The 16020-nt window shown below is 35.1% G+C and overlaps 1 protein-coding gene across 1 annotated transcript in view; it reads left to right on the forward strand.

Annotated features, from left to right (window-relative positions):
• Positions 1-14882, forward strand: part of SLC12A2 (solute carrier family 12 member 2) — a 68061-nt gene extending 53179 nt beyond the window's left edge. Inside the window, exons 17-27 of the mRNA XM_074166842.1 lie at positions 212-352; positions 550-656; positions 2599-2678; positions 3654-3794; positions 4486-4533; positions 6044-6166; positions 6339-6450; positions 6936-7022; positions 9275-9410; positions 10945-11012; positions 11942-14882. Of these exons, the coding sequence (XP_074022943.1) occupies positions 212-352; positions 550-656; positions 2599-2678; positions 3654-3794; positions 4486-4533; positions 6044-6166; positions 6339-6450; positions 6936-7022; positions 9275-9410; positions 10945-11012; positions 11942-12077 (1179 nt within the window). The 3' untranslated portion in view covers positions 12078-14882. The remainder of the gene's footprint in view (positions 1-211; positions 353-549; positions 657-2598; positions 2679-3653; positions 3795-4485; positions 4534-6043; positions 6167-6338; positions 6451-6935; positions 7023-9274; positions 9411-10944; positions 11013-11941) is intronic.
• Positions 14883-16020: the final 1138 nt, after the last annotated feature.

Consider the following 16020-nt stretch of genomic DNA (forward strand, 5'->3'; position numbering starts at 1 on the left):
CTGGTCCGCTCTTTGCTGCTGATAATGCCTGGTATTTTGTTGGTTTGGGGTTTTTTGATAGTGCGGAAGCATGTTTTGAGGTTCTTCAAGTTTGAATTGGATTCTAGCAGTGAAATAAAAAAAAAGGGTGGGGGAGAAATTTATTACTGCTTATGCTCCTAATTCTTGTGTTCTTGTTCCCTCTCCTCTTTTTGTTTCCTTACTTTGAAAGGGTCCTCGGAGGCAAGCTATGAAGGAACTGTCAACTGATTTGGCTAAATATCAGCGATGGCTGATTAAAAACAAGATGAAGGCTTTCTATGCACCAGTGCATGCAGAGGACTTGAGGGATGGAGGACAATACTTAATGCAGGTATACCTCTCTCTTAAATTTTATTTTCTTTTATGGAAGTGGTGAAGTTGAATATCAAGTATTTTTATACTTTGAAATATTTTCATTTTGCAAAATTTTCTTAAAACTTTGAAAAATACTTTGTTTTCTGATTAAGAAAATAGACTCTTTGATTTTTCTGATAACATGGTTTTTAAAAAAAATTTTTTTGTTCTTAGGCTGCTGGTCTGGGTAGAATGAGACCTAATACTCTTGTTGTTGGATTTAAGAAAAACTGGAGACAAGGTGACATGAGAGATGTTGAAACCTATATCAATTTATTCCAGTAAGTAGAAAATGCAGAGGTGCAGCTCTTATGTTTTAGTTCAGTATGTTTAGTAATATGTCAAGAAGACTTTTGTTGCAGGAAGTCTCTTTCAGGTAGACTGAGATTTTCCATATTGCTGATCAAGCAGTCTTCAATACCTTGGATTTTTTTCTGATATGGAAATTAATAAGCAAGTCTTTATAGTTTAAGCAGATTAGATTTCTATATAGTAACTTCTTCTGTGTCTAGAGGTGTGAGGTTTAAGAGTTACTATCTTTAGAGATGGAACTAGTGTCTTATGTGGCAGTCTGCTGAATTATTTAAAGCATAGCTTCTATTGAAAGCAGGATTTTTTTGAACACTGCTTCCGTACAGATTACGTGTAGTAGTGAATGAATCAACGCTTATCTGAAGTTCTATCTTCGTTAAACCTTGCTCTCATAGAAATATTTTACTTACCTTGGGTGTCAGTGCTGTGTATCTTGTAATACTGTAGTCAAAAAGGAGGGAAAGAATATCTCAGTGTAATTTGACAGTACTGAAAGGCAGACCAGTTTTGGCTGAAAAATGTAGAAGAATAGCTTCTGCTACAAACACTTAAGAAAACTTGCATTTATACTGAGGGTTTTTTGTTTTCCTTATGTGCTGTTTAACTCAATTTATGCTTTACGCTCCTCATTTACTCTACATTTAAAAGAAAGAGAGGATGGGGGATTACAGGTAAAGATTAGAAAAGGGGAAAAAAAAAAAAATCACACCCACTCACTCTCCCAGTTCCTTAAGAGAAAAGGAGGAGCACCAAATGCAGTGAAAAATAAGGAAACACATTGGTTTGTTCTTGGTTTTTCTGTTTTTTCCTATTTTGTTTTGGAACAGCTTGTGCTGGAAGATCTGTCAAGCCCAACAAGTCATGTGGTTCTCCACATCCCAAAAGAGAAACCTCCAGAGTTAATAACTGTAGGTCAACTGTATTTCTGGAGAATTGAAAGTTTCTGAAGCACACAATAGAAACACATCTAATCTGTGCAGATTTAACAAATTAAGCAATAAATTAAAAATGTTCACTAATGGACAAAACATTTTTTTCGTAAATCAACCTCAACTTTCCTTGCATTTGTTATAGAATATGTTGATACTTTGAATATTTCTAATCAAGTTTTACTACTTCTAAAGAGAAGTGTTTAATCAGTGAATTCTTGAGAAATTTCTGTCTGTGGAAATGACATGGAAGGGAGTTCTCTGATTTATGATGGCTTTTAATGAGGTATTTATATTTAAAGGGCTGATGATCAATGGCTAATGCAAACTGTATGCTATGGTTAAGTTCATTTTTATCTGTCTTTTATCTTGGGGGGGGGGAGGGGGACTGTCCTTCATTTTACTCCACTTTTATTCAGCCATTTATTCAGGGTTTTTGCTTGTTTCTACAATAATGAAGTTTTCCCTCTTTATTTTTCAAAGGAGTGAGTTCATTCCCCATCAGATATAATGAGAATAGGCACATTATAGCTAATCTGAGTCTCAGTTATAACTTCATACGTGTTTTTAATACCCAAATGTTTTGGAAAGATGTCAGAAATATTGGTTCTCAGATCAAGGAGATCTACTCAAAATAAATTCCTTTATTGATGGGAGATTTCCCAGTATATCTTCTCATCATCTGTGCAGAACTTGACTGGCCTGTTCACGTTGCGTTTATTTAATCTTGGTTTGCATAGGGGTGAGAGGGAGGAGAGGGAATAGATATCCTTTCCGTGTGTTGCTTTTCAGGATGTGGTGTTCAGTTCACTGATGCAGTTGATAATGTGGAATTGAAACTGAAATTGTAACACAAATGTATGATTTGGGATTTTAGATGGCAGTGTTTAATCACTGGAATTTCTTCAAAGAGGGTGTGTAAAGTTGGTCCTTTGGGAAAGAAAAAGTTGTAAAATATTTCATTTTTGTTCCTTCTGTTTAGTGATGCCTTTGATGTTCAGTATGGTGTAGTCGTAATCCGCCTAAAGGAAGGCCTGGACATTTCTCACCTTCAGGGCCAAGGTAAGATTTATTTTGTTTCATCTGGTAAATAGCTGTTCTAATTGCCTTTTAATACTGCTTTCTGAAATTGTTAAATGAAAATGAGTTACTAAAAATCCTCCTGGAAGTGGGGAGAGTTGTTCCTTCACTGGAAACACGAATGCGTTAGGATTTGGAGAGAGGCAGAGAGCCCAGCACTGTGTGCAGGAGGGCATAGTAGTTTGAGAAACGGCAAGGAGTGAACCTGCAGTGTGAAAACAGCGCTGCTGAGAAGACTGGGAAATAAAACACCAAGGTGTCAGAAGAGTCTTAGTATCCGCTGGGGACTGTGAGTTTGCTTTCACTCTGACAGCTACCAAGTAGCTCCACTGAAGCCAAACCTAGGAAAGATAACTAGGCTGTGATACATACTTGGTCTGGGACTTATCTAAGGCACGTCGTCTTGGATTTTGAGTGGAAATGCAAAATGTTTCACCAATTCTTTTCCCTCCTGGTTGTACTTCCTTGGTGTTATTTATGTTTAGCCCATGGTAATATGGGTATTAATAAGAGTGGTATTATACCCCATCCCTGGAGGTATTCAAGAGAGGAGTTGACATGGTGCTTGGGAATATGGATTAGTGTTGGGGGGGGGGGGGTTGGTTTGTTTGTTTTTTTTTTTTCATTGGTTGGACTAGATGATCTTAAAAGGTCCCTTCCAGCCTAGGTGATTCTGTGATTCTGTGGTAATGCAATCAACACCCAAAATCGGGGAAGGAAGTAGCAGGAAATTACAGCTCTGCTAGGAGGAGGAGCCTCTCTGTATTTTGTAGCATTTCATATAAGATTTTTTGGTGGTTGTTTTCTGCTTTCATGTTTTTCTCCTCTCTTTTCCATAGCATAACAGTTGCAGTAGATTTAACCAACTGTGAACTGCCTCAATATAGTCACATACCTCTGTTGGTACTATTTGGAACAATTAAGTTGTTTATAATGTGTTTCTTTGCTTTCTTAAAGAAGAGTTACTGTCGTCCCAAGAAAAATCTCCGTGTACCAAGGATGTCATAGTCAAAGTGGATTATAGCAAGAAGTCTGAGACAGACACTTCCATAGTTTTTGCTCCATCATCTAGTGAAAGAACTCCCACTCTACATAGAGGTAACTTGCTAGTTAGCAATGAAATTTCAGTTCTTGGTCTTTCTGTCTCTCATTCCCTCTTCACTTCCTCTCTTTCCTCATCAAGGAATTACTAAAGGGATTTTTGTGTCTGCAGAACAGATGTGTGTCGTGCTTTTCTAGCCATTGATATCTAATCACTTAAGTACTTTGGTTTAGAGCTTACTAGTATGTAAAATAAATCTTTCATGTCAAGTCTTCTAAATAAAACAGGTGGTAGACAATGACCTACAATGGATTTTCTTTGTTAATGAGTTTGACAGGCATTAAAAATAGCTTGAGAATAGTGCCACACATCTATATAGTAAGTGTGATTTTAAGGCTGCTAAATTTATGAACATTTTTTCACCTCAGACTAGAATATTATATTCATGTTGACAGACACAAATTGTTAAGGATACTTTAACATGACAATAACCAACTTTCCTTTTTTTAAATAAAAGCTTGGAGTGACTTGATAGTTAGCAATGTGATGTTTGGTTTTGTTTTTTTTTTTTAAGGTACAAATAGATCTCAGGGTCCGGTAGACTGCATTTGTGTTCTTTTCTTTGTATGAAAATCCATGTCATTCTACATCTTTATTTTCAAATTTTTTTATACACACTAGTAGTGTCTTCATTAACATCACAAAGGAAATTAACCTTTTTATTTTGTATCTTTAAAAATCTTCCAGAGGAGGACGAGGATGAAAAGACTCCAACACGACCACTGTTGAAAAAAGGCAGGCATTTTCCACCTTTTTGCGTTAAATCATTCTTTCACGTTGTTGATTTCAGTTTTCCTTTCTACATATATACATACCAACCATGCAATGTTGATTTATCATTTCTTCATGTCTGCTTTGGAATGTGCTTCATCTTTAGGGATTAGGCTATGGGAAAATGCAACTTTGTGGAAATTCCCAGAACAAGTTGCTACTTAGAAAGGATTGTGCATGTGTCTAAGATATGAATGTTAGATAATATTTTTTTTAAAGCTTTTGTTCTAAGGTAACATTTGAAATGTGTTCAGGAGCTTGCTTAGTTCTCTCTGTCTCAGGTGTCTGTCTGGGTCCTTACTTGATTTAGGAGTAAGGGAAATACTACCTAATGGTGTAGTGGAAGTGCTCCATCAGACTATTCAGTAGATTTTCTAAAGCCATAGTTGTTGCTCTGTTACTTGGAATTGTTCAACAATTTGCAAATTAAGGCATAATATAGCCATTCAGCGAGATTAACACCTGAAATACCATGAAGTAGTTACTCATTCAAACAAACAGCATTTTGAGAGATGAATTGAGCAGTCTTCACTTCCTGGTTTATTTCAGACTTTTTTGAGTTAAGCAAAAATTTTTGCCTTAATTCATCTTAGTGTCTTTTTTACATTTTCTTCATAATTTCAACAGCTTCTAGCTGTTGTCTTTTAATAATGGAAAGTGAGATTACATTTTGAAGCACAAGGGGGCAGTTTGGAAGAAGTCCCAGTATGCAGTAAAGTAGTATATTAATGTAAATGAATCAGATGTACTCAAAATTCAAAAATTCCTAATGAAACAAGGACTGAGATGAATATCAAACTCCTGGCTCTTGTTCAAACTGAGGTTTTAATTAAGGGAAAGGGGTTAGTTTTTTCTGATACTTTTAAAAAAAATAAATTTACCCATGTTAATCTAATTGAAAATGCCATTGTTTTCTTGGTCTCAGCAAATTAAATAACTTTAAATAATGCAAAACAGTTGATACTGTGCTTCAGGGCCTTGCACATGCAAAACAGTACTTCTTGCAAAAGATAGACTTCCAATACACAGAACTAGCTTTTATTTTCACGGAGTTTTTAAAGAAAAATGGATTAAGGAAAGAAGAAAAGTTCTTAGGACGTGGTATTTACATGTAAATTAGTATCTCTGTGTTTTTAGGCAAGTTTTGTCATATGCAAGAGGTAGCAACAATGCGCTGAGGTCTGTATGAAAGGCTAGTTAAATTGTCCAGGTAAATGACTGTATAAAGATCTCACAGATCCTTTGTCACATGTCTGCTAAATGACTTGAGATTTAAATCTCTAACTTCTGCAGTTGTGAGTTGCAGACTCCCTAAATATAGCTCATTTCATATACATTCAATCAAAATTTGGAGTCAGATTGGGGGTGAAGAAACAATTTTTATTTAAAGATATCACAAAATACTAAGTTGCATTTGATGAATTTTCAGGGTGATTAAGCTTCAAAAATTAAATTTCATTATACTTTTTTCCAGATTCAAAGAGCCCATCTTCTCCTTTAAACGTGGCTGACCAAAGACTTCTTGATGCTAGTACTCAGTTTCAGAAGAAACAAGGCAAAAGCAATATTGATGTCTGGTGGCTCTTTGATGATGGAGGTAATGTGCTTTATACTTTAAAAACAAACATTGGGGAAAAAAAAGTGATTTTTGAATTAATTGTTAATAGGTATGTTTCAGTCAGTTTGTATATATATTACAAATTTGTAGTATTAACCTGTAACACAATAAGATGTTTTCTGAATCTTCCCAAATCCTGGTCAAAACGCAGGCTTGACACTGTTGATTCCGTATCTTATTACAACCAAGAAGAAGTGGAAAGACTGTAAGATCAGAGTGTTCATTGGTGGAAAAATAAACAGGATTGATCATGACAGAAGAGCGTAAGTTTACCTTTAAAAATTTCATTTTAAATGCTAATAGAGCATGTTACATGGTAGATGACTTTCTCTTCCTAGTAGCCCTCTTTCAGTTTTCTTTGGTTCAGCTGTAATCGTAGTCTATTCGGTTTCTCCAAAAAAGTTCCATTTCCCCCCAGATTGGTGAGATACCTCAAGTTAAATTAATTTTTTCTGCAGCATTGTCTTACACTAATGTATGGGTTTTTTTTTTTCCCCAGATATTTTCTGAGGTTGTCCTTAAAGGAGAGCTCTTTCCTTAGTTTTATGGTTTTAAAATGTTGGGGTTTTTTTTCCAAAGCATGGTGTTGATTTATAGCTGTATGCCAGGTCAACTTGATTTTTTTTTTTTCCTTCATATTTAAGTTGGTTTTTTTTCTCAGTGTGTTTATTACCAAACACATACCAATTTACCCTGTGAAATAATTAACAATTTGATCATGTTTAAAGGCTTGTTTTTTCTGATACAGGATGGCTACTTTGCTCAGCAAATTTCGGATAGACTTCTCGGACATTATGGTTCTTGGGGATATTAATACTAAGCCAAAGAAAGAAAAGTAAGTCTCAAAAAACCCAACTTGTTTGTTAGTTGAATTCTTGATGTCTTTAATGAATTTAGAATACCTTATTCTTTCCTACATAACAGTTTTGATAGAGTAGTTCCTATGGCATCCAGTGTTTCATGAAAATGCAGGAAATAAATTAAGCAATAACACCTACATCCAAGAACATAGAATTTTGTATTTTTTAAATCTCTGGCCCTTGGACTGTAATATTAGATGTAGAAAAATATGGTTTAAAAAAATCTGCTTTGTCTGGAGCAATCTTCTTCAAAAAGAGAAATGCTCAGAAAAACTTAAATGGTTTTTACGTTTCTTGGAGTCTTAGTTTAATGTAACAAAGCTTGGTCTTCAAATAGACTGATTTTTTTTTTTTCCTTTTTTAAAAATTTGCTTGGACTTAATTTTCACAGGAATGATCATACATGTGATATTTCTCACTTTTGAGTTTTAAAAATACTAATTTTAGAGGGCTTTCAGCACAAATTTTTAACAGAATGCGTAGGATCTAAAAATACTATCTTCCTTTCCCTTCAAGTACTCTTCAGTACACTGAAGTTGTAAAAATCTTTTACATGGATATACGTGTGTCTGAATAATTTCATACGTTGTGCAAGTTAGGAAATACTGTTTTGCAACTTACATAAATGGTGAATACTAATATGCATTCTTTTATACCCTGCTTTTTAATCATCTTTTCTTAAATGTATAGAATATATCAAGCAACTAAAACAGTATTTCTGGCACTCTGATGCTTTTGAATATCTTTGCTCCTGCTACTGGAAAATGTGTAAGCTCAGAGGTAGCACGCATTTATGTGTAAAAAGTTGAGATTGTAGATTTACATGGAATTACTTTTTATTTTATAGAATAGATCCATGCGTTTTTTCTTCTGAGAGCATTCATTCTATCTCTGTAGATACAGTCCTCACAATATATCCAAAGCCTTTCTAAGATAGCAGTTGGGATTAACAATAGCTGTAAACTAAGTGGAGGAAGATGATTTTTTTCTTTTTAACAGTTGCTGTGCTGTATAATAGAATATTGTTAATACTTCTTTTTGTTCAGCCAAAAAATAGGAGATAACATTTGATTGTTCCTTTTGATGAAAGTGAAGTCATTGTATCACTAACTTCAGTAAAGACCACCAAGGGTAGAAAAAAAGATGGGTTTTTTAAGTAGCATGAGAGTTTCCTGGTGGAACGGGAACAGCTCAGTTAAAAAATAGGCATGGGGGCAGCATTTAACTATACTGAAACTAACACGTTACACATACTGATACTACAATATCAGTAATATATCCTAAGAGGTAGCCTTTAAAGTTTGTTAAACCTTCCACACTGTAATTTGCAGCCACAGGAGATTGGCAATACCTTGTCATCTTTATAAAACAAAAAACCAACATTGAAATAGCATCAAAATGCAGTTACTTCATTGGATGTAAGGCATACATTTCAGTATGTTCCGCTAAGAATACTGTTTATTTTTCTCACATCTCACGTTCTGGGGCTATTCAAAGACAAGTTACTTCCCTAACTTGTGGCAGCCTTAGTTTGTTCTTCGAGTATCCTTGAGATAAAGTAGAGCAAGTAGGGTAATGTAAGTTGTTCTTTCTAGTACAAATGAATGCCTCTCCGGCCTTCAGAAACCAAGAACTTTGACAGAAAACCTAAAGTTCAAGTAAATTCAAAGTAACACCCTGTATTCTAACAAGGGCAACAGGAAGACTAAGCAAGATGGCTGTGGTTATTTGCATTTGAATGAGCTGTCAGACTGTATTGTAAAGATTAGAAAGAATCAAAATAAAAGCATCAGAGCTAAAGCCCTAATGTTACTAGCATAAGACCCGATAGCAATTTTTTTTGTGACATGTAAACTTCTTTCAAATTTAATTCTGAAGAAGGTACTGCTAGTTACTGCACATTTTCTACAGTGGTACTCTTCAACTTTCAAACAGTTACAGTAAAACTCTAGCAAAAGTTGTTTGTGTTTTTTTTTCTTAAACTAGCTAAAACTTTATATTTAGTTGCATGATGAACAGTGAAAGCTCCTACTGATGTCCCTAATTGTTTGTTATGTCTGTGTATACAAATAGCTAATTTGATGTTCTAATTGCAATTGGCAGTGAAAAAATTTCAGTTCGCTTTATTTTTTACATGGTAATAAATTACTTTCTGATACCATGAAGATCATTGCTGAAATACAGACTCATATATGTTCTAATACGACTGTTTGCTTAATCATTCCAGTATTGCAGCTTTTGAAGAAATGATAGAGCCCTTCCGACTTCATGAAGATGATAAAGAACAAGAAATTGCAGATAAAATGAAGGAGGATGAACCATGGAGGATAACAGATAATGAACTTGAGCTTTACAAAACTAAGGTTCTGTATTCTTTAGAGCATTATGTGTTAAATGTTGTCAAACTTTTTTTTTCTACTGCATTTGTGGATGTGATATCAATGAGTTCAGTCTGGTTTTTCTGCCTCTTCCATAGCTGTTTTTACAAATGGCTGATGGAAAGCAGCATCTAAAACCATTTAGATAGTTCACAAAAAAAATTTAAAATGTTACAGCATTTGGGGGGGAGGGCTAAACTGCTTTCCTACAATATTTCAGCAGTTAATTTATAGTAATAGAGTCTATATTTAGCTATCTGACTTTTTTTGACCAAACTAACACATTTTTTCGTTTTTATTAATTTTATTATTTTACTAATTTTCGTTATTAAAAAAACCCCACCATGTCACATCTAATTGTGGTGTTAAGGAGCAATTGAAGATTTGACATTTTTCTGAAGCAGTTACGTGATATATCAGTCTTATTCCTTCTCAAGTGCTTCTATGGAGGAGACTCAGGTAGCATCCTATAACAGGATGCAGATACACAAGTATCTAAAGAAAGACAGGTTAAGGTTTCAGTGATCCTAAGTTCTTGAAGATGGTCCTGAGTATATTCCACCCTTACCTTCTTTCTCCTGTCTGGTTTCTTACAACTTCTGTGAGGATTTGCAGTAGAGAAGAAATGTGAATTGTAGGTCATTCTGCATTGTAAGGTGTAAAAAAACAAAAACACAAACAAAAACAACCAAACCCCCCCAAAACCCCAAAACTGGAATCTATTTAATGGGTAGGTACAGCAGCTGCTGCTGAGATCTCTTAACAGCATATTACTAAGGGGCTGAGGGAGGAAGATTTTATAAAGTACAGTTACTTTATAGTTAATTAACTGCTTGATGCCTTGCTGTTCCTCTTGTGTACTAACACTGCCAAAACTCATTTCAGTGAGGTAACTGAAGTGATTTATTCTTTTCTCTGCTGATAGCTTAATTGTTGCTGCAGACACAGCCTGCAGATTGACTAGATCTCAGCTCATCTGGAAAAAACGGAACCATGACAAATGGTTTACTCAAAATCTTTGCTAGAAAGTTAGTTGACATAAGAGAACTGAAAATTACTGAGGAAGCTATCTCAGACATTAAGACAGGATAGGGTAGTTAAAAAAAGGGAGGTCTATTATGAAAATAGGCTAACCAAATGAAGATAGGGCTTGACTTCTGTAAGACATGCTTGCTGTGAGCTTCTAGGATGTAAATGTAGATACAGAAACTTGAAGAGAACATCAGGGGCCCTTGCTTCTAGGAGTTATGGAGGGTGGTATCATTATTAGAACTATCTTACATTTAGCTTTCTTAGTACTTACTTGGCTTACATGCACGTTTTAAGCTTACTGCTTTCTTCTCTCCCAGCCTTGCAACCTTAGGTCTTTTGGAAAATTGAACCAGTTGCCAAACTGAGTGGAAGTACATGCTTTCTATAAATTACTCATACCAACTGATCATAACTGGATTTCATTTTTCTTGAATAAAAGAACTTGTAGTTTTGTACAACTTCCTAACAAGTTTCGTTCTAATTACAGACTTACCGCCAGATTAGGCTAAATGAGTTGCTGAAAGAACATTCAAGTACAGCTAACATAATTGTCATGTAAGTAAATGATTTGTACTGTTACCCTAATGGATATAGAACTGTAATTTGAAATACAAACACATGCAAATGCAGATTAGGAAAAAGACTGTGCCTTGACATTAAAGTATAGAAATACTCAAGAGGCTTCGGTGTGGAAAGTATTTATTAGAAGTATGGGGGTACTACACTGATGAACAAAAAGTGCCCTGCGTGGTTTTGTGCTGCTGATAAGCTGCTTTAGGTGGTTACCTCCACATTTGTAGTGCGGCTCAGGATTCTCACATTCCTTCCACTCCCACATGCCAGCTATTCCCCTTTCTTTCAAGGCCGTCCTTTCAGTTCTTTTTCTAGGAATTCTCTCTAGATAAGTTAGGTCATCATCCTGCTGATGAAGTTCCATGGAATTAGTTTTGGTGTAAACAAGCAGAACGCACATTGAAGTTTCTTTGCTGTGTTTTTCTTCAGGAGCCTGCTTCGGAGCTCCATGAAGTAGTACTGCAAGTGAAGACTGAATAGGGCAAATAGATTTAGAGTAGTGTTTTCAAAAGAAAAGAGCATGGCATGTTTTGGAAGGATTGTGAGAAGCAATATTAGACTGCACTAACGTGGTATTGTAAGAAAAAGCTGTATTTTTAATTCTTGAAGGGCCTTTCAAGAAACTGTCTTCAACTGAGGAGAATTCTTTGTGAAACTGCCTGAATAAAAAATGGTCGTCAAAAGAGGCCAAAAGCAAGGGGTAAATAAATGAAAAGGTCTGTGGTGCTTAAGATAAGAATTTGTAACTCATTAACTGAACTCTGAGGAAAAAAACCCAAACCTAAAAAGGTTCTGAAATTTGACTTAATATCTACCTCTTTGCAGAATCATACTTTCATATTTATACGATATGACATGTACTCCACTATGTGTTTCTAAGTACTGAATGCTTTTTTCTTTGTGAATTGTAGGAGTTTGCCAGTTGCACGAAAAGGTGCCGTTTCTAGTGCGCTATACATGGCCTGGCTAGAAGCTCTTTCTAAAGATCTGCCACCAATTCTCCTTGTTCGTGGGAATCATCAGAGCGTTCTTACCTTCTATTCCTAAGAGTACTGCACAAGGGACAGCTACGATGAAATGGTACTTCAGTGCCCAGGGGAGAGTGACTGACATGGTCTATAGTTTATTAATATTACAAAGGCAAAAAGTGACTCTTCTTTCACTATTTCACTGACTTGAAAGCACACAAGGAAAGTCACTGTATTTCTAAAGTTGTGACATCTTCAGTTTTATTCTATATTTTCTGTAATTTAATCTTACTTAATGGGAAGGACTCCTTGTTAGACTGAAGAACAAGACAAGCTTTTTGTTTGCTATTTGAATAGCAGCAATAAAATGTTTTATTTTTGATCAATGAAAGGATTATAGATTTATAAAAGCCTTTTAGCCTTGAGGTGCCTTCTGAAATTAACCAAATCTCATTCATACATCCTACTTTGTAAATTTATATAGAATGTCAAAATCTGCCTTCAACTAATAGTTTAGCTCAGACTTCTTTTAGTTTCTAGTCTCTTCCATATTACAATAAAAATAAATGCTGCTTTTCAGTCTTCCATTGAGCTATTAGTTCTTAGTACTGTATGTTTTCTATTGTGAGAAAGTTTTTGGTTTTTTATTATTATATCTGTTAGATTTATAGGTGAGAATTGGGGCAGGTCGTTTGAACTAAAACAAATTCCTCATGCTATTATCAAGACTTCATGCTACTAAATTTTGTAATGTCAAACTAATTTTACTAGCAGAGAGGGTCCTTTTCTCAAATTTGACAAAGTACACTTCTTTGGCACTAGTCTGAGATACACAGCTAACATCAGCTACCTTGGTGAAGGATAGTGGCCAGCCTCTGCTCTGTAGCTCTAATAGGACATCTTACTGGCTAAGGCTTTTTATCTTACTACAAATTAGAAGAAAAGGAAAAGACCTGTCCTAGTTCTTGGCTTATTATGTTTTGGTGTCACTTTCAACTTATTTTGAAACAAAACTCAACCTAAGGCTTGAATGGGGATAATACAAGCAATGTGATGCTATCTAACAGAAAACAGTAAACACTATGTGGAATCTTGCTATCCAATATGAAATGTAAAAGCTTCAGTTCTCTCGCATTTTTCAACAAATGGTTAAAAGGACCACTAGTTACTAGGGGAGATGTTTTTAGGTCAATTCATTCAGTTGTCAGAAAATACTTTTAGTCTTATTAAATAATACTCAGGTTTGATTGTCTAGCAATTTAGATCTATTCCATACATCCTACTTTATACATTTTCTATGTTCAATAAAGAAACTGCCAATCTTGTGTGCCCTTTCATTGTGTATTTTGAAAACTTCATAATTTAGTCTACTATGAACACCTACACAAAAAATTTCACTTCAGCCTTTGTATCAAGGTTAGTAATGTGAACTGTTTTTTAAATTCCTATTATATTTTGGATAGAAAGGATTGCCTAAAAACATTTCACAAGCTTTTGATATTAGCATTGGACATGCTACTGGATCAGTTTACCAGTGGTTGAGTGACTTTCATTTAAGGATGGACAGAAAAGATGTATTTTTATGCTAAATACAAGATTAAATTGAAATGTACCTGTTCCTTTTGAAGACAAAGCATAATCATTGTGCGGCAAAGAGCTTCAAGTTGTTGTGTTTAAAGATAAAAACATTCTACACAGTGCAGTAGACACTGGTGTCAAGTTCTTGGTAAACTGCAGAAAATTTTTTTGCTATTTCTGTCAATTGGATTTGAGACTATTGAATCATTTCACTTTTAAAAAAAATAATAAAAAAATAAGAAAACCAAACATGCATGTTTTGCTGCTAAGTGTGAGATAACTGATGCCAGCATGAGCCCAGCTTGTTATGATAAACATTATAAGACGACAGTTTGCAGTAAAAGTGCTGTCTCCTTCCAGGTGAGGGGGTGGGAATCGCTTACCAACGTATTGATTACAGGCTTTACAGTGTTTTTTAGGGGATAAGGATGTCGCATTGTGAATGTGGAATCATTGCCATGTTTCTTCTTATTTTGTGGGTTACGTTCTTTTGAACAGATGGACAGTTAAGGCATGGACTTAGTGCTGCTATCTTAAAAAAAAATAAAATAAATAAATGTGCACAGGTACACCTATTTAAAAGGTTTTTTGCCCATTCAGGAAACCATTGCTTGTGATCTGTAACACAGAAACCAAATGAAGTGTGTGTATACATGCATATATGTGTATAAAATTATATAAAATATATCTAAATATGCATATGGGGATAGTTAAGGTAATGTCTGTGAAATAACGTAGAATGCTTTTCACATGCGCTCTCAGAAGTACACTAGCGCTGGGCATGGATCAAGTTTCATGATTATTTGCTACACTTAAATTTCAGCAGTTAATGGTAATTGTTTGCAACAGATCTCAGTTAGTGGCAGTCACTCCAACTTCTGCTTTGATTTTGACGCCAAATTTAGTTATGTTCCAATCACTATTAATTACTTGAAAAATGACATGGCAATTCATACCTTCTATAGATTAGGTTTCTTTGTATGGGTTTAGAAAGACAGTAATAGCTGGAGAAAATCAATTATTTATTTGTTCACTTACATTTGTATTTAGGTTTCCTTTTACATACTTTCTTTTTATATGCTTTTTCTGACATTACATATTTAAAAATAACTGAAAATAATTTAAAGATTTGAGCGTTAGTGGGTAGTGGCCCACTTGGTTTGAAGATGTAAGATTTGATACTGTACTGTAACTGTCACACACAAATGCTTTTCTAATGTTTTAACGTTAATTATTGCAGTTAATACTTTGTACCAGGGGATGTCACTGCAATAAAAGGAAGTGAATTCAATAAAACTTTCTTGTCTAACAAAGCCTTTTTTTATTGGTGGGGGATAGGGAGTAACATTCATAGTTTAACAGATTAATGCTGGAAGTAGTTCCTGATATGTGAAAATGCTTATAGCATACACCTGCTACTTACCCGTATTTTTGAGTTCACATAGGACCATGAGCAGAACTTAAAGACATTCTGGTATAAGGGAACGTTTGCTGCTACTGTGTTAGGAACAGTGGTGGTTGCCTAAGAAAAATAAACCTTGCTTTGCTCTCTAAAAATTGTTACAACTTGCCAGACATGCAGATCAATCTGCAATACCTGGTATGATTAAGCTGGAACACTAGTATCTGAAAATTTGTTGCATATGTAATTTGTTTTGCCTCTAAGTATAGTGAAGGACTATCTTGACGCCTTCTTCCTCAAAATAGTAGTCCTCTGGGATTTGAGGAAATAAGTCAGGACAGTAACTTGTGAGACTCAGTTGAAAAGCTGCTTGTAAGCAAGACAAGTTTGGCCTTAACTCCACTAATGTACATTCAAGTAGAAACTAGTTGAAAAAAAATCTAAGTTTAAGAGCATGATGGCAAATGGCAAGTTGTTTTCTCATCTCAAATGACAGATACTTAGAAGCACTGAAGAACTTCTAAACCTCACCAATTTTGGTGTTTCCCAGTATAGCTGGGTGACAACTTTTATTTGAAAATCAATGTCTAATCAATTCAGACCTCTACCGTATATCCTTAATTTACTAAATAATTGTTGTATTTTTCCATGCATTTAAATCTAGGCCTTGAGAGTGAGGTTTGAAGGGCAGTGGAAAGGAAACGCTTGTTAAAAGTACAATGCCAATTTGTATAGCATTGGCTCTCATCTGTTCCAGTAAGTAAAGAGGTAAAGTATGCAGCAGTTTTTCTAGATCCTCTTTGCTGGAGAAGTGGTTGAACCAAATAATGGTACAGTGCCATTAGCTGAAGTCACACATAAGTGACTTCACCTATGCTTTCACAGCTAAAAATGAAAATTAGATCAAGGTTGATCTCATCGCTTGGCTACACAAGCAAACAGTGAAGGTTCACCCTGCATAGTAGACTGTTTCACAGGTTTTGTTTTGAAATGGGAAAGCAGGACTCCCTTCACTTTGGTGAATGTTCTTCATTAGTCTAGT

Source organism: Numenius arquata, chromosome Z (assembly GCF_964106895.1).
Source record: "Numenius arquata chromosome Z, bNumArq3.hap1.1, whole genome shotgun sequence".
Classification (NCBI taxonomy): domain Eukaryota; kingdom Metazoa; phylum Chordata; class Aves; order Charadriiformes; family Scolopacidae; genus Numenius; species Numenius arquata.